At 41.0% G+C, this 26,100-nt stretch overlaps 2 protein-coding genes across 4 annotated transcripts in view; both read right to left on the bottom strand.

Annotated features, from left to right (window-relative positions):
• Positions 1-21,608, bottom strand: part of LOC120521437 (NACHT, LRR and PYD domains-containing protein 3-like) — a 58,992-nt gene extending 37,384 nt beyond the window's left edge. The window contains exons 1-4 of one of the 2 annotated variants that reach the window (XM_039743048.1): positions 21,529-21,608; positions 12,377-12,394; positions 4,134-4,300; positions 2,293-2,296 (exon numbers count right to left, since the gene is read on the bottom strand). In XM_039743048.1, the coding sequence (XP_039598982.1) occupies positions 2,293-2,296; positions 4,134-4,300; positions 12,377-12,392 (187 nt within the window). In that variant the 5' untranslated portion in view covers positions 12,393-12,394; positions 21,529-21,608. The remainder of the gene's footprint in view (positions 1-2,292; positions 2,297-4,133; positions 4,301-12,376; positions 12,395-21,528) is intronic. The other variant, XM_039743041.1, reaches the window with a different exon arrangement.
• A 126-nt stretch (positions 21,609-21,734) lies between these two features.
• The window catches only part of LOC120521464 (butyrophilin-like protein 2), a 113,724-nt gene continuing 109,358 nt past the window's right edge, over positions 21,735-26,100 (bottom strand). For both annotated transcript variants that reach the window (XM_039743064.1, XM_039743067.1), the window contains exon 11: positions 21,735-21,936. In XM_039743064.1, the coding sequence (XP_039598998.1) occupies positions 21,848-21,936 (89 nt within the window). In that variant the 3' untranslated portion in view covers positions 21,735-21,847. The remainder of the gene's footprint in view (positions 21,937-26,100) is intronic.

Here is a 26,100-nt window from a genome sequence, read left to right as displayed (position 1 = left end):
CACATCAGCAGTCCTCATGCCACCCTGCAGCATGCCTAATGCACGTTCACGCAGATGAGCAGGGACCCTGGGCATCTTTCACAGTCGGTAGACAAGTCTCTTTAGTGTCCTGCGTTTTTAGAACTGTGACCTTAAATGCCTACTTTCTGTAAGCTGTTAAGGTCTTAACGACCATTCCACAGGTGCATGTTAATTAATTGATTAGGGTTAATTGAACATGCATGGAAAACATTGTTTAAACCCTTTACAATAAAGATCTGTAAAGTTATTTGGATTTTTAAAACATTATTGTTGAAATACACAGTCCTGAAAAAAGGGACGTTTCTTTTTTTGCTGAGTATATATAGTCTTTAGAAAAAGCTTACGAAAAAGATACAGATGACAAGGATGAATGTCCCAGGGAGGCTTTTGATTTAGCAATCAATGTTCATGATGCCTTTCTGACGACCAGGGCAGTCTTTGTCCGTTCCTCTTCTTCTTTGCTTCTTCTCTCTCTTCTCCCTTTGCTTCTCTCTCTTGCTTTCCAAACCAAGGCATATTTATTATGAAATGTCATGCCTTGGTTTCACAACACATGCACCTGATTGGCTGGCTGTCCAAATGATTGATGAATTACTTCAATGTCCGTTTTCCCACACAACAAAACCTTTGATGTGCTCTGAGGTATCAGTAGTTCTTCCTGTCCCTGGCTATAAAGCAAATTGTTGTTCCAGATGTCCATCCATAAAGTAATCAATAGCCTGAGGTATCAGCTCAGCATCCTTTCCCAGGCTATAAAACCAAATTAGCACGAAGCTATGAACAAGTGTTATAAAAGTAAGGTGTAAGGGAAGAAAACCTGCTTTAATTTGTTAATTTCATCTGTTGTCTTGTCTTGAACAAAATATAATGGAAACCAAAATGTACAGATTTTATACACCATAACAAACTCTGTCTGTCTATCTCGAGTCCTAATAGCCTTCATTTTCAGATAAAAATCCTTCTGGTGACGAATTTTTCGCCACGACAATAGCAGGTCTTTGGGACCCTCCAGATGGTTAAATGACTCAGGCTTGATGAGCCGTACTGACCTAAATGGCCTTCTTTTGTCTAAACTTGTCTTTAGAACACTCTAGATGAGAACAGGCCATTCAGTCCAACAAAGCTCGCCAGTCCTATCCACTTGTTTCCTCCAAGAAAACATCAAGTCGAGTTTGAAAGTCCCTAATGTCTTACTGTCTACCACACTACTTGGTAGCTTATTCTAAGTGTCTATTGTTCTTTGTGTAAAGAAAAACTTCCTAATGTTTGTGCGAAATTTACCCTTAACAAGTTTCCAACTGTGTCCCCGTGTTCTTGATGAACTCATTTTAAAATACAAGTCTCGATCCACTGTACTAATTCCCTTCATAATTTTAAACACTTCAATCATGTCACCTCTTAATCTTCTTTTGATTAAACTGTAAAGGCTCAGCTCTTTTAATCTTTCCTCATAATTCAACCCCTGTAGACCTGGAATCAGCCTAGTCGCTCTTCTCTGGACCTTTCTAGTGCTGCTATGTCCTTTTGTAGCCTGGAGACCAAAACTGCACACAGTACTCAAGATGAGGCCTCACCAGTGCATTATAAAGGTTGAGCATAACCTCCTTGGACTTGTACTCACACATCGGCTATATAACCTAACATTCTGTTAGCCTTCTTAATGGCTTCTGAACACTGTTGAAGTTGATAGCTTAGAGTCCACTATGACTCCTAAATCCTTCTCATAAGGTGTACTCTTGATTTTCCGACTGCCCATTGTGTATTCAAACCTAATATTTTACTTCCTATGTGTAATACTTTACATTTACTGACATTAAATTTCATCTGCCACAAATCTGCCCAAGCCTGTATGCTATCCAAGTCCTTCTGTAATGATATAACAGATTCCAAATTATCTGCTAATCCACCTATCTTGGTATCATCTGCAAACTTAACCAGCTTGTTACTTATATTCCTATCTAAATCATTTATATATATTAAAAATAGCAGTGGCCCTAGCACTGACCCCTGTGGAACACCACTCTTAACATCGGCCAGTTCTGATGAGGTTCCTCGCACCATCACCCTCTGCTTCCTGTGTCTGAGCCAATTCTGCACCCATCTAAAAACATCACCCTGAACTCCCACTTCTTTTAACTTGATGCCCAACCTCTCATGTGGCACCTTATCAAATGCTTTCTGAAAGTCCAGATAAATAATATCATAAGCTCCACTTTGATCTATCCTTTTGTTGCCTCCTCATAGAATTCCAACATGTTAGTAAAACACGACCTCCCTCTTCTGAACCCATGCTGACTGTTCAGAATAACTCCTGTCCTTGTCATGTGTTGCTCAATCTTATCCTTAATAATTCCTTCCATTAATTTTCCTGTGATGCTTGTTAAGCTTACTGGCCTATAGTTGCTTGGATCTGCCCTGTCACCCTTTTTATATAATGGGATGATATTTGCCATTTTCCAGTCCTTTGGAATCTCTCCAGTGCACAGTGACTTCCTAAAAATATGTGTCAAGGGTTTATATATGTACTCACTAGCCTCCTTAAGAACACGAGGATAAATATTATCTGGGCCTGGTGATTTGTTTGATTTCATCTTATTTAATCTGAGCAGCACTTCTCCCTCTACAATTTCCAAATCCCTCAGTACCTCCTTAGTAGTTGTTACCTCTGAGGTTATCCACTTGCTCACTTGTAAACACCTCAGAAAAATGTAAGTTTAGGGCATCTGCTATTTCATTGTCTGTATCTTTTAATTCCCTTTACTATTCCTGATGAACTTGACCTCCTCCTTAACTGTTCTTTTACTACTAAAATACTGAAAGAATCTCTTGGGGTCTTCTTTCTCCTTATCTGCTATATTCCTCTCCAACTGTCTTTTAGCCTCTCTGATATCCTTCTTAATGGTTGCCCTCATGTTCTCATACTCTCGATTCTCTTTGCAGTCATTAGTCTTATATGCCTTATACAGCAGTTTTTCCTTTGCAACTTCTTTTTAAATCTTTATTAATCCATCGTGGAGTTTTTTTTTGTTTCCTATTAATTCCAAATTTAGGTATGTATCTGTCCTGCATTACATGTAAAACATTTTAAACCTGTTCCACTGCTCCTCGACTGTCTCCACATTTAAAAGCTTATCCCAGTCTATCCTACTTAGACTTTGTCTCATCTGCTCAAAATTAGCCCTACCAAAGTTCAACTTAACAATTTTAGTCTTTGCATCTGTACTCTTACAAAATACTGAGAATTGTATTACATTATGGTCACTTGACCCTAGTGGTTCAATCACCTCTACACCCTCAATTCTATCCTGATTATTACAGAATACTAAATCCAGACAGGCTTCACCCTTGTTGGTGCTTTAACATGCTGTGTTAAAAAACAGTCACTGATTACTTCTAAAAACTCCTGCTCTTGTGCTCCTCCATCTGCAAGGTTATCCCAGTTAATTTTTGGATAATTAAAGTCCCCCATGACTATAATATCCCCCTGTAAACTTGCCTTTTCGATATTACTAAAAGATGTGTGTTGAAATTATTGTCTGAATTGGGTGGTCTATAACACACTCCTACAATAAGACCTTTTTCCCTAATATTTTCCAGGCGAAGCCACACGTCCTCACTAAGATGGGGCTCATCATCCAACTGAAGATGACTTACATTTAAACCCTGTTTGGCATAAACAGCAACCCCACCTCCTTTTCTGTTCTGTCTATCCTTCCTAAAATAATGTTACACTCATCCCCATCTTTGTTATTTAGCTAGGTTTCCGTTATTGCTATAATATCAAAATTATGCTCTGCTACATACAACTTCAACTTACTTACCTTATTTTTGATACTTCTTATTTTCTTACACTCACAGCCTGTACTTCAACCCATGAACATCTCATCTCTGCCTGCTTCATAAATCCACTGCTTGGTGTGACTTTACCTCCTGGGTGTGACATCCACACAGACCTGCACATCTGCTCTATTCCCTGCTACCTCTCAGGATTCAATGGTGTCATTTGAATTCAGGTCTACTGCCACCCATGTAATCTCCAGGAATGTCAATGACATACTATAATGGGAAGAGCCCAAAGACCAGTATTAACCAGTAATGGAGAAACAGCCCACCTTTGCCTCATCATTGGTGAGAATGCACTTGGTGACCAGGAGCTGCAGGACGCTGCTGATGTCAAAGTTCATCACGTAGGCCAGCTGAGGCTTGTAGTACTCCGTGATCTTGAGGAGATCTTCATGTGAGAATCCATTAATAACTTTAGAAAACTTCAGAGTCAGAGCTGCAGTGAGGAAAGAAAGAAGGAGAGCAATGAAGGAGCTGTGGACTTCAGGGGGTTAAAAGTCAGTCTGGTATGCCTGCCTATAATTAAGTAAATGCTCATCAATCTGAACTCCTTCATGGACTCAACATTTCATATGCTAAGTGTGGCTAAACAGAAACCTTTCATGTTGTAATAAAAGCTGCTAAAGTGGACCCCTCAGCTGAATCAATGAAAAGACTTCAGTCTCAAGCTGCCCTGTGGCTCCCCTCACCTCGTACCACTATGGCTGACACGTCTCCTCCATTGCCTCTAGTTTATTCAAATCCACATTGGAAATGTAAATAATTTATTAGGAAGGCTTTCATTTGTATTAAAATCTCTTGCTGCAGTTCAGGGACTTTCATTACATGACCACCGGGGGCCTCATGTATAACGTTGCGTGTAGGATTCACACTAAAACATGGCATACAGACAAAAGTAGAAATGCGCATACACACAAAAACTGTGCATAAACCAACTTCCACGCTCTTCCACTTCATAAATCCCGGTCAGCATGAAATGTAATGCGTGTGCATGCACCTGCCGCCCCACCCTGACTCCACCCAGAATTTTGCATATTTTAATATGCAAATCAATATAAATATCTCCTTCTGTTCAGTGTTTGATTAGAAGACAATCGCAAATGCATGTGAGAAATAGAAGAATTTCACTGAATGTGGCTTAAGCAGTGGTATAAACAACAGAAGAGAGGTGGAGACACTCGAAAGTTCAAGTTCAGAAAGTCGCACAGCGCACAAAAAAAAGAGGTGGTCAGATATCACAGTCAACATGAAAAGAGGAGTCGTACCTTGACATCTGTTTATTCTGTTTCAGACAATATTACAAAAGCTGACCCCCGTGCCGATGACAGGATGGTGCTGCTGTGCCGAGTACATCTTTGGTCGCTGGCTGCACACACACCTCTGCCTCGGAATCTGCTGGGTGACTATCTGGCTGTGTGCTGATGGACTGTTCTGGAGTCACAAAATGCAATAGTGGACGCTGTAAGAGATGTGGCCAATCAACTAAAGAATATAAGAGCTGTACTATGTGATACTGATAACAAATTAAATGAACTGGTAAAAAAAATAAATGTTGCATCTGATGACCTGTTTTTACATTCTGCTAATTACATTCAAATCAAGTTGTAATGCTGTCTGATTTGGCCAATAACTTAGTGAGTCTGAGTCAGGTTCATCATAGTGCATCTCTTCAGGTACGAGCAAGCTACAATTGTCTGGCACATTATATATGCAGCACACTACAGGCTTGCACAATGCGACACACTTTCTGTGCACTATAGAGCAGCACATTAATGGAGTTGAAATGCTTTCTATTTACATAAGCAAATTCATTTTCTGAAGGTACCTTTATAGTGTAGTGTCGGCACAAAGCTGCACAATGGATTGATTCTCTGCTCTTTATCTTTAAAAGGACTGCTTGTCTTTTGACACACTAACTTTCAAAAATCACCTGTGACTTACAGAGTTGCCATTTTTATAGGTTCTCCTGCTATATATGATGTAATTTCAGTTCATTTTTTTGATGATTCATCCCTGGCTGATGTAACTTGTCCGGTGTCATTGCAATAGCAATGTGTGTGCAGCTGACCTCTCCAATTACATCTAGAAAACCAGATGCTGCTGCAAATTGCTCTTTGACATCATGCAATTCAACCACAGTTTAAGGAAATCTTATCCATCTGGGTGACAAGCAGATAATACCATCATATACAGCTGGCATGGCTCCACTCAGTGATGACTGAGAAATACCCGATTGGTCAGCCAGTACATGTTGAAAAGCTCCTGTGGCTAAAAATCCTGAGAGTGGACAGAACTTGATAAGGAGCAGGTAGAGCACAATTCCTTAAAGTCTGCCTTTATAAAGCCAGCACCAAGAGGAGAGCTCTGGGAAATCAACTTAGAAGCCAGTCATCATCATCATCACCTATAAATATGCACTCTCTTCTATTTGCAATGTCTTCTAACAATGCTAAGGCAGCTATGGCAATTGGAATACTTTGGGAATTCCGTGCTCCATTATATTGTTACAGAATGGTTACAATCAGGGTGGCGCAGTGGTAGTGCTGCTGCCTCACAGTAAGGAGACCTGGGTTCGCTTCCCGGGTCCTCTCTGCATGTAGTTTGTCTGCATGAGTTTCCTCCGGGCGCTCCGGTTTCCTCCCACAGTCCAAAGACATGCAGGTTAGGTGCATTGGCAATCCTAAATTCTGCTTGGTGTGTGTGCCCTGTGGTAGGCTGGCACCCTGCCTGGGATTTGTTTCTGCCTTGTGCCCTGTGCTGGCTGGGATTGGCTCCAGCAGACCCCCGTGACCCTGTGTTAGGATATAGCAGGTTACAAAGTGACTGAATGACTGATTACAATCAAGTGAATTACATTTTTAAATGATGTGCAATTAATTTTGGTGTATTTGATAAATCCTGTGTCATATTAAAGAAAAGCAGACGACAGAAACATTAGCACTGCTTTGACATTTGGTGCCGCAAGTTTGCAAATCCGAGCAGAGATGTGTGTATGCAAGGCAGGGGGCTGCCATGAAAATGTGTGTGGCTTTATGCCAAGTTTAGTATACATCTCAAAGTGAACGTGGAAACGGGCATACACAACATTTTTGTGTTAATCCACCGTTTATACAAGAGGCCCCAGGTCTTTAAAAGCCCTTCATCGTCTAATTCAGTGTTTCCCAACCTCGGTCCTGTGGCTGCAGGATTTTGTTCCAACCAGACTCCTAATCAGTGATAACACCTGATAGCACTGATCTCATTTAATTAGCTGGTAATTTTTTTTCTTTTATTCTACGTTCAGAAAAGCACAACTTCATGATTTTTACATTTACATTTAGAAATATTTCTGCTTTTGCTATAGATTTAAATGCTTAACACTCTTTTGTTAATTTCATTATATTTTGCCCTTTCTCTGTACAGCTTTTCTCCTTCGTTGTATTTTAATAATAACAATTAAAAATGAGCAGAACAGACACACTGGCAAACAACACAGAATAATCAAAGGCTGCAACTACTTTAGTGTCAGACCCACTAATTAGTAAAAATATGGATTAATTAAACAACTCTAGAAAAGAAGAATGAAAATCAAGATGAAAATATTGTTAAAAAGAAAAAATACATTATTCCCATATAACTGCTTGGTACATTTATATATATATATATATATATATTATGAAGGGCCGTTCATAAAAAAAAGATTGGTTCGTAAATATATACTGTAAATTGGTTCAGATATATATATCAGTTCGGATACACTGGTTTGAATATATACATTGGTTTTAATACATCAGTTCAGATATATATTTCGGTTCAGATATATACATTGGTTGGGATATATTGTTTGAGATATACACATCGGTTTGAATACATCTGGTCAGATATATACATTGGTTCAGATACATTGGTTCAGATATATATACATTGGTTGAGATACATCCGTTCAAATATATGCATTGGTTTAGATATATATATTGGTTTAAATAGATTGGTTTACATATATATATATATATCGGTTCAGATACATCCGTTCTGATATATATATATATTGGTTCAGATAGATCGGTTCAGATATATACATTGGTTGGGATATATTGTTTGAGATATACACATCGGTTTGAATACGTCCGGTCAGATATATACATTGGTTCAGATACATTGGTTCAGATATATATATACATTGGTTGAGATACATCCGTTCAAATATATGCATTGGTTTAGATATATATATTGGTTTAAATAGATTGGTTTACATATATATATATATATCGGTTCAGATACATCCGTTCTGATATATATATATATTGGTTCAGATAGATCGGTTCAGATATATACATTGGTTGGGATATATTGTTTGAGATATACACATCGGTTTGAATACGTCCGGTCAGATATATACATTGGTTCAGATACATTGGTTCAGATATATATACATTGGTTGAGATACATCCGTTCAAATATATGCATTGGTTTAGATATATATATTGGTTTAAATAGATTGGTTTACATATATATATATATCGGTTCAGATACATCCGTTCTGATATATATATATATTGGTTCAGATAGATTGGTTCAGATATATACATTGGTTGGGATTTATGGGCAGGCACAACGCGGCCACCCATGTTTAGCATCTCCCTTTCGCTTCATCATTGCTTCAACACTGTTGTAATCATTGTGTACATTTTATACAAGTAGCATATACTGGTCTGCCACGTTTTGTTTCGTAAGCCCTCTTGGTTGGGGGTCCTCAATTTTAAAGTACTTTTTTTTCCTTTCATTATTTAAAACACTCGCACAGATACCCGCCTCTTCGCCTCACTCCTTCTCGCCCCGGCTCATTGTACCCGCCTCACTCGCCCTCTTTTGTCCCACCCATGACAGATTCTTCTCAAAAGCAGAGTTACCAGAAATCATTCATCGCAACCACAGTACGTCCCATTTTTTCACCTCATGAGACGCTGGTTTATCATTGGTGGAAAGCTGCCTGATGATATCTGTTATTCCCTACTGGCAGCATTTCATTAGAGGGCGATCTGCTTCAGCAAGGAACTTAGTCCTGTTTGCTTAAAGGATGTTATGGAGGAAAACACTGGAGTTGCTCTGTTTCTTTAAATGTTGATTAGTGATCAAAATGACCAGAATATTACCGCTTCACAAATAACTGATGTTTAGCTGTTTTTATAGTAAAACTAACAAAACCACACACAAGCACGTACACGCTCACACACACACTCACACACACAAATCGTGGGTCGCACGTACTACTGATTAAGCGTATCTGTCAAGAGCGATTATTTTTTCACCCCATAAAACAGATTCTTCTCAAATGCTAAGTTACCAGGAAGCACTGATAGCAACCGCAGTACCTCCCATGTTTTCACCTCAACAGTCGCTGGTTTATCATTGACCGAAAGTCGCCCGGTGATTTCTGTTATTCCATATTGGCAGCGTTTTATTAAAGGGCGATCTGTTTCAGTAAGGAACTTCGTCCTGTTTGCTGAAAGGATGTTATGGAGGAAAACACTGGAATAGCGCTGTTTCTTCTGAATGTTTATCAGTGATCAGGGACCAGAATGATTAGAATATTCCTGCTTCACAAATAACTGATGTCTGTTTTTATTGTAAAACTGAGAAAACCACACACACGCACATACACGCACACAACACACACATGCAAACTCACAAATCGTAGGTCGCACACACTACTGATTAAGTGTATCTGTCACGGGCGATTATTTTTTTCACCCCATAAAACGTTAGTTCATCAAAGATAGAAAGCTGCGTGGTGATTTCTATTATTCTTTATTGGCAGCATTTAATATAATGATATAAAAATCATATAAAATGGTATAGAATCTGTGTCGTAGACTTATTTAGTGTCATATTTCTTCAAAGAAGTCTTTAATTAGTTTGCTTGAAAAAAATCCTATGGTACACCTGTGAACCGTTTAAAAACGCTGATCTTAATCAATTAATAACTATTTGAACAGGTGCCCTAAAATATCTGTGCCTCGTAGAATTCAGTGTCCCTTTCCTTAGGTGCACTGAGATGTGATTGCTGTGGAACTCCTCTTGTTCGCGTGCCTTTGCATGCCACTTGTCTTTTGTTTTAGTGCATGCTCTGTGCAAAATGCTGTCATATCTGTTATTAATCATGCACATGCTTTGATGTCCAGATGTCTGCGTTCTAAGGCTGCAGGGATATTAAACGCTATTGACGTTTTACCGGGGTGCTCTGTGATTGAGGGCGGACAGTAAACTTTGTTAAAATGATATCGAAAAATACCAGTCGTCAGTTGTGTTTTCAGTCGTTTTGGCGTGTTTACTGTTCTGTTACCAAAAAATTCTTCAACGGGGCTCATCAGCAAAGAAACATGGATATTAAGATTTAGTAAAATATCAATAATAATAATACTGTACATTGCTCGACACCCAGTAACACTTTACAAAGACATTTAAAATAAATGTAGCAATCCATTGTCATGCTATAAGTGACAGCTTGCTCTTATACATTTACACAGGTGGTTTTTCCTGGGAATAAAAAAGGGGAAAAAAATCTATGTATATATATCAGAACAGATCTGTGCAAACCAATTTAAATATATCTGAACCAATGTATCTAAACCAATGTATATATCTGCCCAGATGTATTCAAACCGATGTATATATCTCAACCAATATATCCCAACCAATGTATATATCTGAACCGAAATATATATATATCTGAACGGATGTATTAAAACCAATGTATATATTCAAACCAATGTATCCTAACCGATATATACATCTGAACCAATATATAAATTTATGAACCAATATTTTTTTCCTGAACGGCCCCTCATAATATATATATTATTATAGGGGGCAGTATAGGCCACCTCACATCAAAAGAAAATTTAGGGGGCATACAGTGGCATTTAGTAGAGCAGCTAGGTGGGTCCAAAAGACAAAGAAGGAATATCACCTCAGTTTGAAAATCAAGGAATGGAGAGAAAAATGATGAAAAGGTGACCAATTAAAAGGCAAGAGAGGGGAGAGCTTCTGTTTTAACCAGGGATCACAGGGAGTCTGTCTGTTTAATTTGCAGCCAGAAATGTTTCTTTTAGCACAAGAGTGACATGTTAGTGAGCTAAAAAAAGACTTACAGTTTTCTTATATGAGAACTACGAGAACAGTCGAGGACATCCAGCTAAAGTATCAGCTGTCCCCAAACCTCTAGGGGGCAGTGTTGTCGGGCCCCTCTACAGTATCTATAATGTTAATTGCATGCATTGCATGAGTAGCTATGTGAAAATGGCAGCTAGCAGGAGTTATTGAGAGGAAGTCCTGCTTAGACTCTTTGGATTTTGAGTGACATTTACACTTCTAATGGTTTTTAACAACTCTGACCAATCAAGGTGCTCATTACAGCTGAGAAGAACATTTAAAACTCAATTTCTCAGCTGGAAGATAAACGCATTTCAAGATTCAAATGTTCCTGCTGCTTCTTCTACTTTGAGTTTTTTTTTTTCAACATTTTAAAAAAATGAAAACAGTTTCTTCCACCACTAAGTGACTTTTGGATGTTTTTAAAGGTAACTTCAGAGGGTCTAATGTATTGCTTTATAGAAAAACTGGAGTTCAGCCTGATAACTGAAAGTCTAGTGAGGTTGGCGTGTGTAGACCGCGTGGTTGTCCTGTTACCTGCTCCTCCATTTTTCCTATTTAGAGTTGAGCCTTTTCTTAGTCCTCCATAGCAAATGCAATTGAAAAGTCTAATAAAATTACAGTGGAAAGTGAAACGGCACTGGGCCCACTCACACACTCACACACACACATGCACTCTCACATGAGGACATTTAGAACTGCTAATTACTTAACACACAAATTGGGGTGTGGTTTGACCAATCAGGAGAGAAAAAACATACAGAGTCCACACAGACCACCACCATGTGCTGGACTCAAATCCTGACTGCTGTGTCCTTGAGGCAGCAGCGCTGACTACTGCACCCCCATGCCAGCCCACCTTCATAAGACAGCAGATTACCTGTCACACTCTCCCACCTGTTTGCCTTTGCAGGAAGCCTGTGTTTTTCACCTTGCAATTACTCACACCAACTTATTTAACATCTTTACATCCTTTTATTTAGTTTCATCCTTTTCAAGAATTTCACGTCTTTGTCACACACTCCTTTTATCTTTAATGTTTGGTCATAAATGCACAACACCCCTGCTCCGCCAGACTCCACCCCCTTCCCAAACCTTCACTCCCCCTCCCATTTAGTCCAAAAATCCAATCAGATCAAGTGGCTGCTCTAATTAACTCTTTCAGGGCGCATGTCGACTTTTGTCGAAATTCAGGGGTAGAGGATGGTAATCAACAAATGCAAACTGAGATTCACCAGCTGATTGTGCACAAGTTCACGCAGACTCCTCCAGTTGGAGCAAACTGTGATGACTTATTGGTCATGCTGGGTGGTCAATGGTTGAATCTGTACTTGAATTAAATGATTGAAAAATAACCCAAATAACAAAAGCATGGACATACCTGGGTGTTGTGCCATCTCTGAAAAAAAAGAAAACAGACAAGAATGACTGTGAGTAGATTAACAATTCCACATCATCACAAGATGCTTCTGTTTGATCAGTTCACAAATCACCTACACTTACCCAGATCATTGTTAATATGGAACACTCATGAAATGCAAGTATTTTAAACAAAGAGATATTATTTACCCTCTACAACTCCAGGCACCTCACACACAGATAAAGAGACTTGAGCTGGGAGAAGTCAGCTCAATCGGGATGGTTGGTTTGACATATTACAGCAGGCTGCTTGTGCTGATCGGCACATTTGCAAAACAAAATGCTGATGAGGAGGTGCAAAGGAATTTAAGGTGGCCTGGCATTACAACTTTTTTCATAGGCTTCAGGGATTCTAGTGTTAAAGTGACAGAGAAATGGGTCAACACACACATATGATAATGACTCAAGAATAACTGAATGTTTAACAAGAGGAAAAGGATAATGGGATGTATGCAAATAAAGCTAAAAATACTGGGGGATATGCAAATGTAAAAACACATACTAATATAGTGTAATAATTGTTACACTGTAAAAGCGTGAAGCTCACATAAACTAACCTGAAGGCCTCCATTTTGTTTTCCTACATTTTATAAGTGCGGCCATTTTGTGTATTAAATTGCTATGGTGCTGTGTGGTTAAATTTATTAAAATAATGATTACAAAAAATGTGCCTAATACAATAAATTAGAGAAATCATTTTGGTGTTGATGTACTTTGTTTTGGCTCTGATTTTTGTTTGGTATTTGAATATTTGTTTTTTACTTTGATGTTACTAAACTTACAGATTATTTAATGTGAGGGACACAGCGGTCAGTCGTTTCTTTCCTATCCTTCAAAACAATTAAGGTATGCTGACCTCTGAGCAGCTCCAAGTCTCTCGTTAATCTTGGGGTTTGAGTATCTTTTGTATTTTGTTTTTGTAATTGTTCTTATTTGAAGTTTTCTGTTACTGTTAACCCTTTTCAGGTATCTTCTTCTTCTTCTGTTGTGTTCTAGCTGGTCCTCTTGGTGTACTTTAATCGTCTAACTTTGTGATGGAAGGTGTGCCCCTAATTCAGTGACAGGTCCTAGTTGGCTGACACCTTCAGGTGCTCCTCTGGAGGACTGACGTTAGTCCAGTTTTAGCAATTCTTTACCTTCATGTTTCTCTCTGCGCTTTTTCGAAGGTTCTTTTTTTGGTTTTTGACCAGTTCATTTTTGCATTTTTTTCACATATTGGTTTGTTCTTTTTGATTTGGCTTTAGGATTATGGATGTTTGGTTAAATAATGTTTTTTTTAATTTTTTCCTTATGTTTCTTTATTAGATTTTAGATTTACACTGTCCATTTTTCTCTTTTACATTTTTCTCAACAGAATTTTTAATTTTGTTTAATAACGTGTTTAGTGATAATGATTCAGGAAAACTATGACCGGGGACTTTTCCCATTTTCCCTCTCCATGTGTATCAGCAGTCCTGTCATTTACTTTCAAGGGCCACAGATACCAGTTGGGAGACCACTAAACTTGTAGGGACCTCACAGATCAATGGTAGCTTGGCAGTTTGACTTACAGTCTGGTAGTTTTGTTACTGAAAATGGAAAATTAGTACTCATAATATCCGATAGGCAAAATTCTTTAGAGAGTGACTAAAATAAGAAACGATGATCACCTTTACTGTAACATTTTCTTTTGCTCCAGCAAGACCTGCTGATACCCAGAAATGCCAGCTGTAGCCACCAGGCGACTTGTGAATGTTAAACAGACCAACGGACCAATAGGTGACAGTACTAAACTTATCTGCTGCTTTTCTTTCTGCATTCTGAAGTGGATTCTCTGAAGGACTAAAAGATGACATGTTGTGTCATGGCGTTCATGATTCTCTTGAAAGGGATGCTTATTCTTGGCCTCAAATAGGAGGGTCATTTGTGAAAGAGAAAGAAGCAGAAAAGGGTCATAACAAATCAATTCAGTCAAAGTTTCAGATGTTTTCCTGATATTGGAAAGTTATTTTAAATTTGCCTTCATGTTAATTTAGCTCAGCTGCAGATATGCTAACAATAATGTAGGAAACTCAAAATTACTATTAAATTAACCTTGGAGTAAAGAAAGCACCGGTTTGGGGGTACTAAATAGGGTTTTAGGGTCTTCACAATTCAAAAAACTGGACTGCTTGAAAATTGGCGAGTGGCTGAGGGTGCGACAAGCCATACGGGCCTTTATTCATTTGACTATTTAACTTTGTCATTTCATATAAAACTGAAGGCAAGAATGCCAAAGCCACTTATAGACTTTTGCTATTTGATGTGACCGATTCTGAGCCAGATAACTTAGTAAAAACATTTCATGTAAATGAGCCCGTTAATAAAATGGAGGAAGGCTCAAGGAAACAAAACCCTTCCTGTGGGACCTCCATAGCCATTACAGCTTATTGTTGAAGTGGCCCACTGAGAGGAGTTAGACTATGGTCTTGTATCTCCAAGTCTGGTCATCTAGGAATTTTGAAGACAAGATTGGTGGTCTACTGTCATGTAGATACAGATAATTATGTTAGCGCCTGTGAAATACACGATGGAGCCAAACTTAACAGCCATTACCCATCATGGTTGTTACAAAACTGTGTATGGGAAGATATCACCAAGGGTTTGTTATTTGACCTGCCATCTTCATAAGGTCTTACCACTATTCTGCTATTAGTGGACATATTTTAAAGGTTAACTACTTTATTTACTGCCTGCTGAAGAATTAATGCAGCTCTTCATAAAGAATAAATGTTTGGCTACATGAATGCTCAAACTCAGTTTTGCTTATGATAGACAGACAGATAGATAGATAGAGAGATATATAGATAGATAGATAGATAGATACTTTATTAATCCCAAGGAGGAATTGGGGCCCAACAGAGTTTGGCGTAAAGTTAAACTTCAAGGTACCACTCAGAGTGCAAAGGACAGGATGATGGGATTAATCAGAACCTGAAAAATGATTTGCAGTGTAAAGAGGACACATTACATTCAGATTTGGATAAGATGAGCATTTCTACCATCAGCTGAATTTTCCAGAAACATCCAGAGGTCAAGACCAACCAGAGTATAACCTCTTGAAGGCCAATATGTCCATATACTACATTTACTATTCAGTGGCAACTTTGACATGAACATTGTGCCCAGCATCACCATGATCTAACCTTACTACTCATGTCTGTCCCATTTTGATTAATGACTAGCGTGACATGCAAGTTCACACTCCTTTCACATCATAAAAATCACTCGGACAGTGGGATGCTGCTGCCTGTCTGTCTCGAGTTGCATCAGATCAACCTGAAACCCGCTAACACTGGCATCATCTGACGAAATGCAGCCATAGAATCACCAATCACCAGCTTCGAGGAAAATCTCTTGGCCATGAAAAGCCTAAAGTGAATCAGCAACACCTCAAGTTTAGAATCAAACAAATACTGAAGCTTTGAAGCAGAAAAGGAAAGCCACAATAACACAGACAGAACACTCATGTGATACGTGATGTGCTTCTTTGAAACAGGAGCCTCAAACTACTGGTGTGTTTTCCACAAAATGGAAGGATCACATGTGGGCTTTTCTAGTGCAGTGCCAGCAGACAGCCCTCCTCAGTGGTGGGTAAAGGTCGAGATGGCACTCAGTGTCATCTCTTGTGGTCAATATATTCCTCATATTGATCTCCTTTTTATTTTCAGGTGTCTGTGGTTACTTTTAATGGAGCAAATGATCCTGGACTTTTGTAGTTCTTTTCTGGATCACACTGCAATAGCCTTGACTGAAAAATCTCAGAACAAAAGTGCAAGTGTGGAATTAAAAAAAAGACAGCAGCCATTTAAAAGCGAAGCTCCTGCCTTCAGGACCCAATGCTAAACTGGAGATTTCAGGCTATGTGTGTGCCTACAGCAAAGGGGAAATCGAGAACACGACAGGCCAATAAAGTTAGAGCCATGAGCCAGAAATAGCTGGGCAGCACCTAGCACAAAGATAATTTCAACTTCTACAAAAAGGAATAAGAAATGACATTGGAGAATAGGATGAAAAACTGGAAATAACATCCAAGAAGACAAAGCTGAGGGCTGTACTAAACACTTTAGTAATAAGTTAGAATCTCACTCATATCTCATCCTGAAGGAAGCAGCACCATCTCCAGCTCAAGCTAACAAAGGCAGACCTTCTTGTTATTCCTGCCTGCCTGTCTATGCAACACGCCATCTCTGTTCAGCTCGCCTCACTATCGCTAGCATTCGCCAAGTTGGTATGCAACCTTGGGGCGGTGATCGATGACCAGCTGTCCTTTTCTGATCATGTTGTAACTGTCACTTGGTCTCGTAGATTCTATTTGTATAACACCCACAAGTTCAGATCATATCAGATGGAGTATGCAGCACAATCGCTGGTCCTGGCTTTGGTCTTGGCATATCAAGACTACTGCAAATCTCTACTGGCAGGAATACTAGCAAGTGCCCGCAAGCCACTGCAGATGGTTAATAATGCAGCAGCACGTCATGTCACTGAACTTTACTGATGTCCACATTGGCTCTCTGTAACAGTACACATTAACTTGAAATCATTGATGGTTGTCTACAGAGTAGCCATTATTCATCCATCCATCCATCCATCCTCTTCCGCTTATCCGAGGTCGGGTCGCGGGGGTTGCAGCTTGATTAGAGATACCCAGAGTTCCCTCTCCCCGGCCACATCTACTAGCTCTTCTGGGAGAATCCTGAGGCGTATCCCAGGCCAGCTGGGAGACATAGTCCCTCCAGGGTGTCCTGGGTCTTCCCCAGGGCCTCCTCCCGGTTGGACGTGCCCAGAACACCTCACCAGGGAGGCGTCCAGGAGGCATCCTGATCAGATGCCTGAGCCACCTCATCTGACTCCTCTCGATGCGGAGGAGCAGCAGCTCTACTCTGAGCCCCTCCCGGATGACTGAGCATCTCACCATATCTTTAAGGGAAATCCCAGACACCCTGCCGGAGGAAACTCATTTCAGCCGCTTGTATTTGCGATCGTGTTCTTTCGGTCACTACCCATAGCTCATCACCATAGGTGAGGGTAGGAACGTAGATCGACTTGTAAATTGAGAGCTTTGCATTAAGGCTCAGCTCATTTTTCACCACGATAGACCGATGCAGAGCCTGCAACACTGTGGACGCCGCACCGATCTGCTTGTCGATCTCACGCTCCATTCTTCCCTCACTCGTGAACAAGACCCCGAGATACTTGAACTCCTCCACTTGGGGCAGGATTTCTCCCCCAACCCTGAGAGGGCACTCCACTCTTTTCCAGCTGAGAACCATGGTCTCGGAGTTGGAGGTGCTGATTCCCATCCCAGCCGCTTCACACTCAGCTGCGAACCGATCCAGAGAGAGCTGAAGATCACGGCCTGATAAAGCAAACAGCACAACATCATCTGCAAAAAGCAGTGACCCAATCCTAAGTCCACCAAACCGGACCTCCTTAACACCCTGGCTGCGCCTAAAAATTCTGTCCATAAAAGTTATGAACAGAATCGGTGACAAAGGGCAGCCCTGGCGGAGTCCAACTCTCACTGGAAACAGGCTCGACTTACTGCCAGCAATGCGGACCAAGCTCTGACACTGATTGTACAGGGACCGAACAGCCCTTACCAGGGAGTCCTGGAGGTGGAGCTCGATGGCGAGAACCTGGTGGCCGGGCCTGCACCCATGGGGCTCAGCCGGGCACAGCCCGAAGAGGCAACGTGGGTCCCCCTTCTCATGGGCTCAACACCTATGGGAGGGGCCAAGGAGGTTGGGTGCAGTGTGAGTTGGGTGGTGGCTGAAGGCAGGGACCTTGGCGGTCCGATCCTCGGCAACAGAAGCTGGCTCTTGGGACGCAAAATGTTACATCTCTGAAGGGGAAGGAGCCTGAGCTAGTGCGCAAGGTCGAGAGGTTCTGGCTAGATATAGTCGGGCTCACCTCAACGCACAGCTTGGACTCTGGAATAAATCTCCTTGAGAATGGCTGGACTCTCTACCACTCTGGAGTTCCCACTGGTGAGAGGCGCCAAGCGGGAGTGGGCATACTCATTGCTCCCCAACTTATAGCCTGTACATCGGGTGGGGGGACGGGTCCTGACTGTTGTTTGTGCGTATGCACCGAACAGCAGTTTGGAGTACCCACCCTTTTTGGAGTCCCTGGACAGGGCGCTAGAGGGCATACCTTCTGGGGACTCTCTCACACTGCTGGGAGACTTCAATGCTCACGTGAGCAATGACAGTGAGACCTGGAAAGGGCGTGATTGGGAGGAATGGCCCCCCAATCTGAACCCGAGCGGCCTTTTGTTATTAGACTTCTGTGCTCGTCACAGAATGTCCATAACGAACACCATGTTCAAGCAAAGGGGTGTTCATATGTGCACTTGGCACCAGGACACCCTAGGCCTCAGTTCGATGATCGACTTTGTGGTTGTGTCGTCGGACTTGTGGCCACATGTCTTGGACACTCGGGTGAAGAGAGGGACGGAGCTGTCAACTGATCACCCACCTTGGTGGGGGAAGGATGCCGGTTAGGCCTGGTAGGCTCAAACGTGTTGTGAGGGTCTGCTGGGAACATCTGGCAGAATCCCCTGTCAGAAGTAGCTTCAACTCCCACCTCCGGCAGAACTGCGACCACATCCCGAGGGAGGTGGGGGACATTGAGTCTGAATGGGCCATGTTCCTTGTCTCTATTGTTGTGGCGGCTGACCGGAGCTGTGGCCGTAAGGTGGTGGGTGCCTGTCGCGGCGCTAATCCCCGAACCTGTTGAAGGACACCGGCAGTGATGCCGTCAAGCTGAAGAAGGAGTCCTACCGGACTCTTTTGTCCTGTGGGACTCTGCAGGCAGCTAATAGGTATCAACATGCCAAGCGGAATGCGGCTTCGGTGGTTGCTGAGGTAAAAACTCGGGCATGGGAGGATTTTGGGGAGGCCATGGAGAACGACTTTCGGATGGCTTTGAGGAGATTCTGGTCTATTCAGGAGGGGGGAAGCAGTGCAGTGTCAACACAGTATATGGTGGGGATGGTGCACTGCTGACCTCAACTCGGGACATTGCGGGTTGGAGGGGGGAGTACTTCAAAGACCTCCTCAATCTAACTAACATGCCTTCCAATGAGGAAACAGAGCCTGGGGAGTCTGAGGTGGGCTACCCAATCTCTAGGACTGAGGTCACCAAGGTGGTCAAAAAACTCCTTGGTGGCAGGGCCCCAGGGGTGGATGAGATACGCCCAGAGTTCCTCAAGGCTCTAGATGTTGTAGGACTATCTTGGTTGACACGTCTCTGCAACATTGCATGGACATCGGGGACAGTGCCTCTGGATTGGCAGACCGGGGTGGTGGTCCCCCTCTTTAAAAAGGGGGACCGGAGGGTGTGTTTCAACTACAGAGTAGCCATTATGGAAGATAAAAATTTATATATTAGCACAAATAGCATATATTAGCATAAATAGCCATAAAAGTAATTAACAGCTTCTGAAACATTAGATTTAGCATAAATTAGAATGTCAAGCAAATAAGATATGTCAAGTCAATAGATAAATTAAAGACATTAGTCATATTGCATTATTTTTAAGCTTGAAGCAAAATTACCAATATTGGGAAAGGAAGAAGAGAATAGAAAGAGAATGAGGCACAGAAACTATCAAGGACAGAAGAAGGGGGAAACATGGACACCTGTTGTTCGAAGGTTAGGAAGCAAGGAACGATACCGATGACATAATATAAAAAAATGGTCATGGTAGGCACATGAGAAGCCACCTGGAATAGTGAGTTAGCAGAAACAGCAAGGACATTGCTACAAACGAGGTCAAGATGATGTAATGTACCGAATATAAAAATAGTACACTTATGTATTAGCATAAATAAATATAGAAATGTATAAGCATTAACCTTAGTGCAGAAATTAATGCAAGTCAGGCATGCCACGCAAATGTTTAAGTAAAGGTACATGCCATATTTCTTTTTAATTAAAGCTTAGCTTCAGCTGCCAAATATAAAATAGCTTAAGGGCCAAGGAAGGGGAAATAATAAGAGAATGCCCAAATATGGAAGAAGGAACATTTGTCCAGCCGAAGCCAATCAAAATAAGCAAAACAGAAACTAAAGATGGACAATAGACAGTAAAAATACCGGATGCCAGCTGCAGGGGGAAGTCAGGAGATAATAATGGTTCCCATGAGAACTCGAGGTATCGGCCAGATAGGTGCAGAGGGGAGTCAGAGAAAAACAGCAAATGAGCTAATTTGAGCGAGGTTGGAATGATAAGAAATTATTATATAAACTGTGATATTTGGCATGTTCGGGGCTCAGTTCGATTTGGCCGAATTGGGTTGAGTCCGAGTTATCGTTTTATTGCAATAAAGCTATGAACTCTGTTTGCCTATCCTGAGTCCTAATATCCTTCATTTCAGGTAAAAGCCTTTTGGTGACAATTTTTCGCCACAACACCATCACCTTTGTATATGGAGACCAGTCTTCAGCAACTGAGCTCTACTTATGAATGGGGTCTGGTGATGACACCTCTGCCTGGCATCAAATCTCAATCAAGACTCTCTGCATGAGTAGCTCCTGTCTGGTGAAGCAAGCAGCCCACCTCCATACCAACTGCTCACTCCCTCAGAGTGTTTAAGAAGCTTTTAAAGCCTCCCTTGTTCCGTGGATGTACGGTACGTCTGACTGATGATGGCTTTGATGAGTTCTTGTAACTAAGCTAAGATTAACAAGTCTGATGTTGTGTTGTTCTGTTTGGTTTAAAGTTTTTCACTTGTGATGATCAACTTTGTCCCCTTGTTCTGTCACATGTGGTCTTAAGCAGTTCTCAATGTGATGTTTACTCCATTATGTAGACCTCTTTTTGAATAAAAAAAAAACAAGGCTGTGCCCTGCTGGCCTTCAACGTGGAAACATCACAGCTGTCATACATCCCTTCCACATCAATAACAAAACATGCTCTTTCTAATTTTTTGGAGAACTTTATGCAGGTTTGGATGGACATATTAACTACCAGAACCTCTGTTAAGAAGTATAAAACAGGAATCTGCCACTTTTCAAACATTACTTCTTAACTTTTATTTATTTTTTTTTTGTGCTTCTATAAATTTGAATTAAACCTTCTGCTTACCAATTTCCTTGCGCAAGTTCCAGATGGGGAGAATGTCAACTGCTGTGTAAAAATAGAAAATTAAAATGTGACTTTTTCTGTATCAGATTATTGGAATAAAAAAGGAAAAAAACTAAATTAAGCTAATAATGAAGTATATTTACAAGACAAAAACCCCAGTAGTGCCCACCTCCACAGCCCAGGAATGCTAACACTGCACTGCCAGTATGATCCCCAGAGGTCCCCGACATGCCAATGACAGAGTAGAGACGAACAAAGAGAAACAAGCTCAGCACTGAGATTTGGCTGTCATGTCCTCCACCTTCATCTGTCCTTTTAACTATGGTAGCAGGAGGCGATTCATTAATCCATCCATCTGGACACCACTGTGAGCTTGGCAGCCATTGTACCGAGAAAAAAAAGCCTTCACTGGAAAAATAACGGAGAGACAGAAAGAGAACAGAAATTTCCAAAAGGTATGAGCATGAAAGGACAGGACCTTGGTAAGAGAGGTACAGACAAACAAAAGAAAAGCAGCAGGACAGTCAAAGGGGAGATTAATGAGTGTGCTGGGAAATTTGAATGGGCACCGATGACACAGAGGGTGGGATGGAAATGTGACTTTAACACTAGAATCCTTGAAGCCTACGAAAATATCCGTAATTCCGGCCCACCTTAAATTCCTTCACACCTCTCCATCAGTGTCTTTTGTTTTGTAAATGTGTCAATCAGCACAAGCAACAAGTAGCCTGCTATCTCATCTTCCACACCAATGCAGCTGAAGTCGGATACAAAATTCTCAGAGCTCAAGTCTGTTTATTTGGGTGTGAGGTGTCTGGAATTTTCTAGAATAAATAATACATTGTAATTTGGAATACATACAGTACATTTCATGTGTGTTCCGTGTCTACAAAGATTTGGGTAAATGTAGGGTCACAGGAAATGTGAGGCAAGAAATGCTGAACACATAACTAGAACAGAAACTTTTTCATGTTATATTAATGACAAAATGCTGACTAAAAGTGTATAATGTGTGAAGACTGAAATCCAAATATCAAAGAAACACTTTCACTGCTATTATAATTACTATTATAGAATAAAAACATACATTTACATACACTTCACTTCGACATTATTACTATAATTTTTGTTTTGCATTTCCTGTCATCCTACATTTACACAGATTGTTGTAGACACAGAACAAACATGAAATGCATGTATTTCAAATAATGATATATTATTTACCCCATACAGTTCCAGACACGTCACTCCCAGACTTTCTATTTATGTCTGACTGGACTTCAGCTGCCTCGATGGGAGTGAGCAGGCTGCCTGCTGCTTGTGCTGATCGACACATTTGCAAAACAAAGACTCTGGTAAGGAGGTGCAAGGGAATTTAAGGTGGCCCGGGATTATGAGTTTTTTTGTAGGCTTCAGGGATTCTAGTGTTAACAAGAACAAGTATTTAAACAACCTGAACATTAAAATGAGGAAAACATTAAAAAGCAAAATGAAAAGAATATTTTTATCAGTGTTCACCACACATAAATGTCAGCTAAAACATTCAGCTTAAGCAGCTTGCAATTTCTAGAATAACACAAGAACACATTGAAATTTAAAGATAACTCAGCTCCATTTCTGTCATTTTTTCTGCTCCTTTCAATTCACTGGTCGTAACATCATGTGATGGGCGGCCACAGTCACTACCTGAAAGCCAACAGAGTGGAAGGACCAAGTGAGAGGGTATTGGTGAGGCAATACCTCCCCTGGGACACTAGAGGGTAGCCCTCCTGGGCTGCTGTGGCACCACATATTCCCACAGGGCATGTCAGGAGCTGGAGTTTGGTGAAGTCCTGTTGGGTTTCGTGGGGTTCACCAGGGGGAGCTGCAGAGCCCTATAAAGCACCTCCAGGACACCTGGGAGTGATTCCAGGTAATACTGATGAGCCACCTGGTACACTCCCGGGACCTGAATAAGAGGAGCCGCCTAACTCCATTGAAGGCCCAGAGTTGGGAGGAAGAGGAGAGTCTGAGAAGGAATGGAGCCAGATGGACTGGTGGCAAGATGGGACCGTGTATTGGTGTGTTGCAGTGTTGGTATTTTGTGCACAAAGCTGTAAATAAACACAGGTATTGAGTTGAGCCTGTGTCCTGCCTCTGCATGTGTCCAGGTTAGGGAGGCTGTCCACGTCCGGGAGTCACAGTCATCAAACTTCACTCTTACCCACATGTTCTGTTTATCTGTTAAAGATTAAGGAGGAGCTCATCCCTGGTCCTGGCGTGTTTTCTTCTATTTTACAGTTCTGTGGTTTTTGAATTTTATTTTGTTTATTATCTTGTGGTCTCCTAGCATGTTGTGTTCTGAATATTTATACATCACTTGTTTAGTATATATGTATTTTTCTTTATACTTTTATGTATTTAGCTACTCTGTCTCTTTCCTTTATTTAGGACCACTGCTGGAGGGTTACCCGCTGCCTTTATATTCTGTTTAAAGGTGCAGGTCCACCAGAGTAGCATTACTTGTTGCTATGTGCTATGATCTTCTTGCTTGTGACTATTTGAATTTCTTTTTTTATATACCTGTATATATTTTATTTTCAAAAAACAACATTACAATCACATGCTACTAATCAAACAAAAAAACAGCATACCATATAGAACCATTTTGTTTGAATTAAATACAATAAAAGCGAACAACAAATAGAAAAGAAAACAAAATGAGATACAACCCCAACCCAAATACAAAGAAGCAGAAGAGTGCAAGGGTACAAAGGAAAATAATTGGTCTGTTTGCTTTTAATGTTTTTTTATGAAATGGTAAAACCATTAATGAAATTAAAGAGTTAATAACAGGCCAAGCTTGTTTATTCAAACAGAACTTTAACAAATTCTTGTCATTTTTTGAAAATGTTTAGGCTCCCATATCCTCTACACAATAATTAGATTTTTTTCTCCTTTGAGATAACGGAGAATGTCGCTTACCTGCTGAGTTATGGCAGGTGGGCTGGGATTCTCCCAGTATTTGTGCTAATGGTGTGGTTCCAACTGTCACAATAAATTTCTTCTCATTTACTTTGATGCTATCCAGGAGTACAACAAATATCACTGCTAATGGACAAACGGCCAAGTCTGGAGTTGCTGCAGATGGCAGCGCTCACAGGTAGGGTCCAATCCTCGGTACATTTTAGACAATTTTAAATTGGATCAATGAAAGACCTTCAATTAAATTATGGAATGCTTGGAGCTTCTAGAACTGAAGTGGATGCTCTGGATGTCTCAGTTCCACTCCATTTTGGGAATTCCAATTGAAAGGTCCCATTCCCACAGTTTCCTAGGATCTTTAAAGGGTAGATTCTTTAAAATCTTTTTTATATTTTATTGAAATGCTATCTCAGTCTTTAACAAGACTAACCAGTGTAAGCAGGAGTTCATATCAGGAAATTTCAATAAAGTTAATTGATAGATTGTTTAAGGGAGGAGAAATTTGGTGGGTGGAGTAGAGAGAGATAAAGATAGAAAAAAAACACAGAAGTGGTTTTTGTGTAGCTCAGTGCGGTATGTCCACAGTTGTGTTCTTAAAGAAATAAATATAACTGGCAAATAGTCCACAAAACTGGGGTGACCATCTCTTTGTGCCTTTCCACACATCGAAGACTCAGTCGGCTACGCTACCGAGGTCGCCCAAGACAAGAAGAACCGACGCCGAATTCTGGTAAGGAGAGTAGCGGATTCTTAACACCCGCTCTTACACTGGTGGCAGCGGCGGTTGGTTAAGTTTGTGGACATTAATTTGCATTTCTATAGACGGCGTGGATATTACCGCTATTGCTTGAGGACACTTTAGTAACTATTGGTGTCAGTTTTACAAGTTGAGCTACGTTCTCCACGCTACTGCGCGTTTTTTTCTGAAACATGGCGGATGATGAGCAACAACCCGCTGTTATTCCGTAGCATAGGGATATCGCCGATACTGTGAGCAGCGCAACTGCCATTTAGAGTCGAATTGCCTCCACACTTCACCCGCGACGAAGTTGAGCCATTTACTTTGTGGATACAATGATTAGAAGTTGCTCTGGATGTTTCAGCAGCTCCGTTAGAAAAGGCTAAGCTTCTCCCAACAAAACTCAGTGGCGCGGCGTTCTCATACTGGCAGAGCCTCTCCCCCGATGTAAAGGCTGACTACGCGCTGGCTAAAGCTAGTCTGAGCACCGTTTTTGGAAGACAGCAGTTTTTGGCCACATTTCAAACGTACTTGAACGCTCGCCTCGCAAACCCAAAGAACCACTAGAGGTTTATGCAGCAGACTTGACTAACCTAGTCGCTGAAGCTTTTCCACAATACGCTGCTGACGCTCAAAGTTGTGAAATTTTTAGACGGTTTTTGTCGGGATTAGATCCGTCTCTTCAACTAAAAATCCATGAGCATGGTGCAGTGACACTGGATGCTGCATTGAAAGTAGCAAGGCAGTCTGAACGTGCTCAGTTAGCTCTCAGCATAGCTGCCCCGTCAGATGTCATGCCAGTGACTGTCACACAACACAATAGAGACAGCCATGCTGCTGATCCTATGACTGACTTAGTCACTGCTATT

The sequence above is a fragment of the Polypterus senegalus genome, chromosome 2 (genome assembly GCF_016835505.1).
Source record: "Polypterus senegalus isolate Bchr_013 chromosome 2, ASM1683550v1, whole genome shotgun sequence".
NCBI lineage: Eukaryota > Metazoa > Chordata > Cladistia > Polypteriformes > Polypteridae > Polypterus > Polypterus senegalus.
This window is presented reverse-complemented; position numbering and strand designations above follow the sequence as displayed.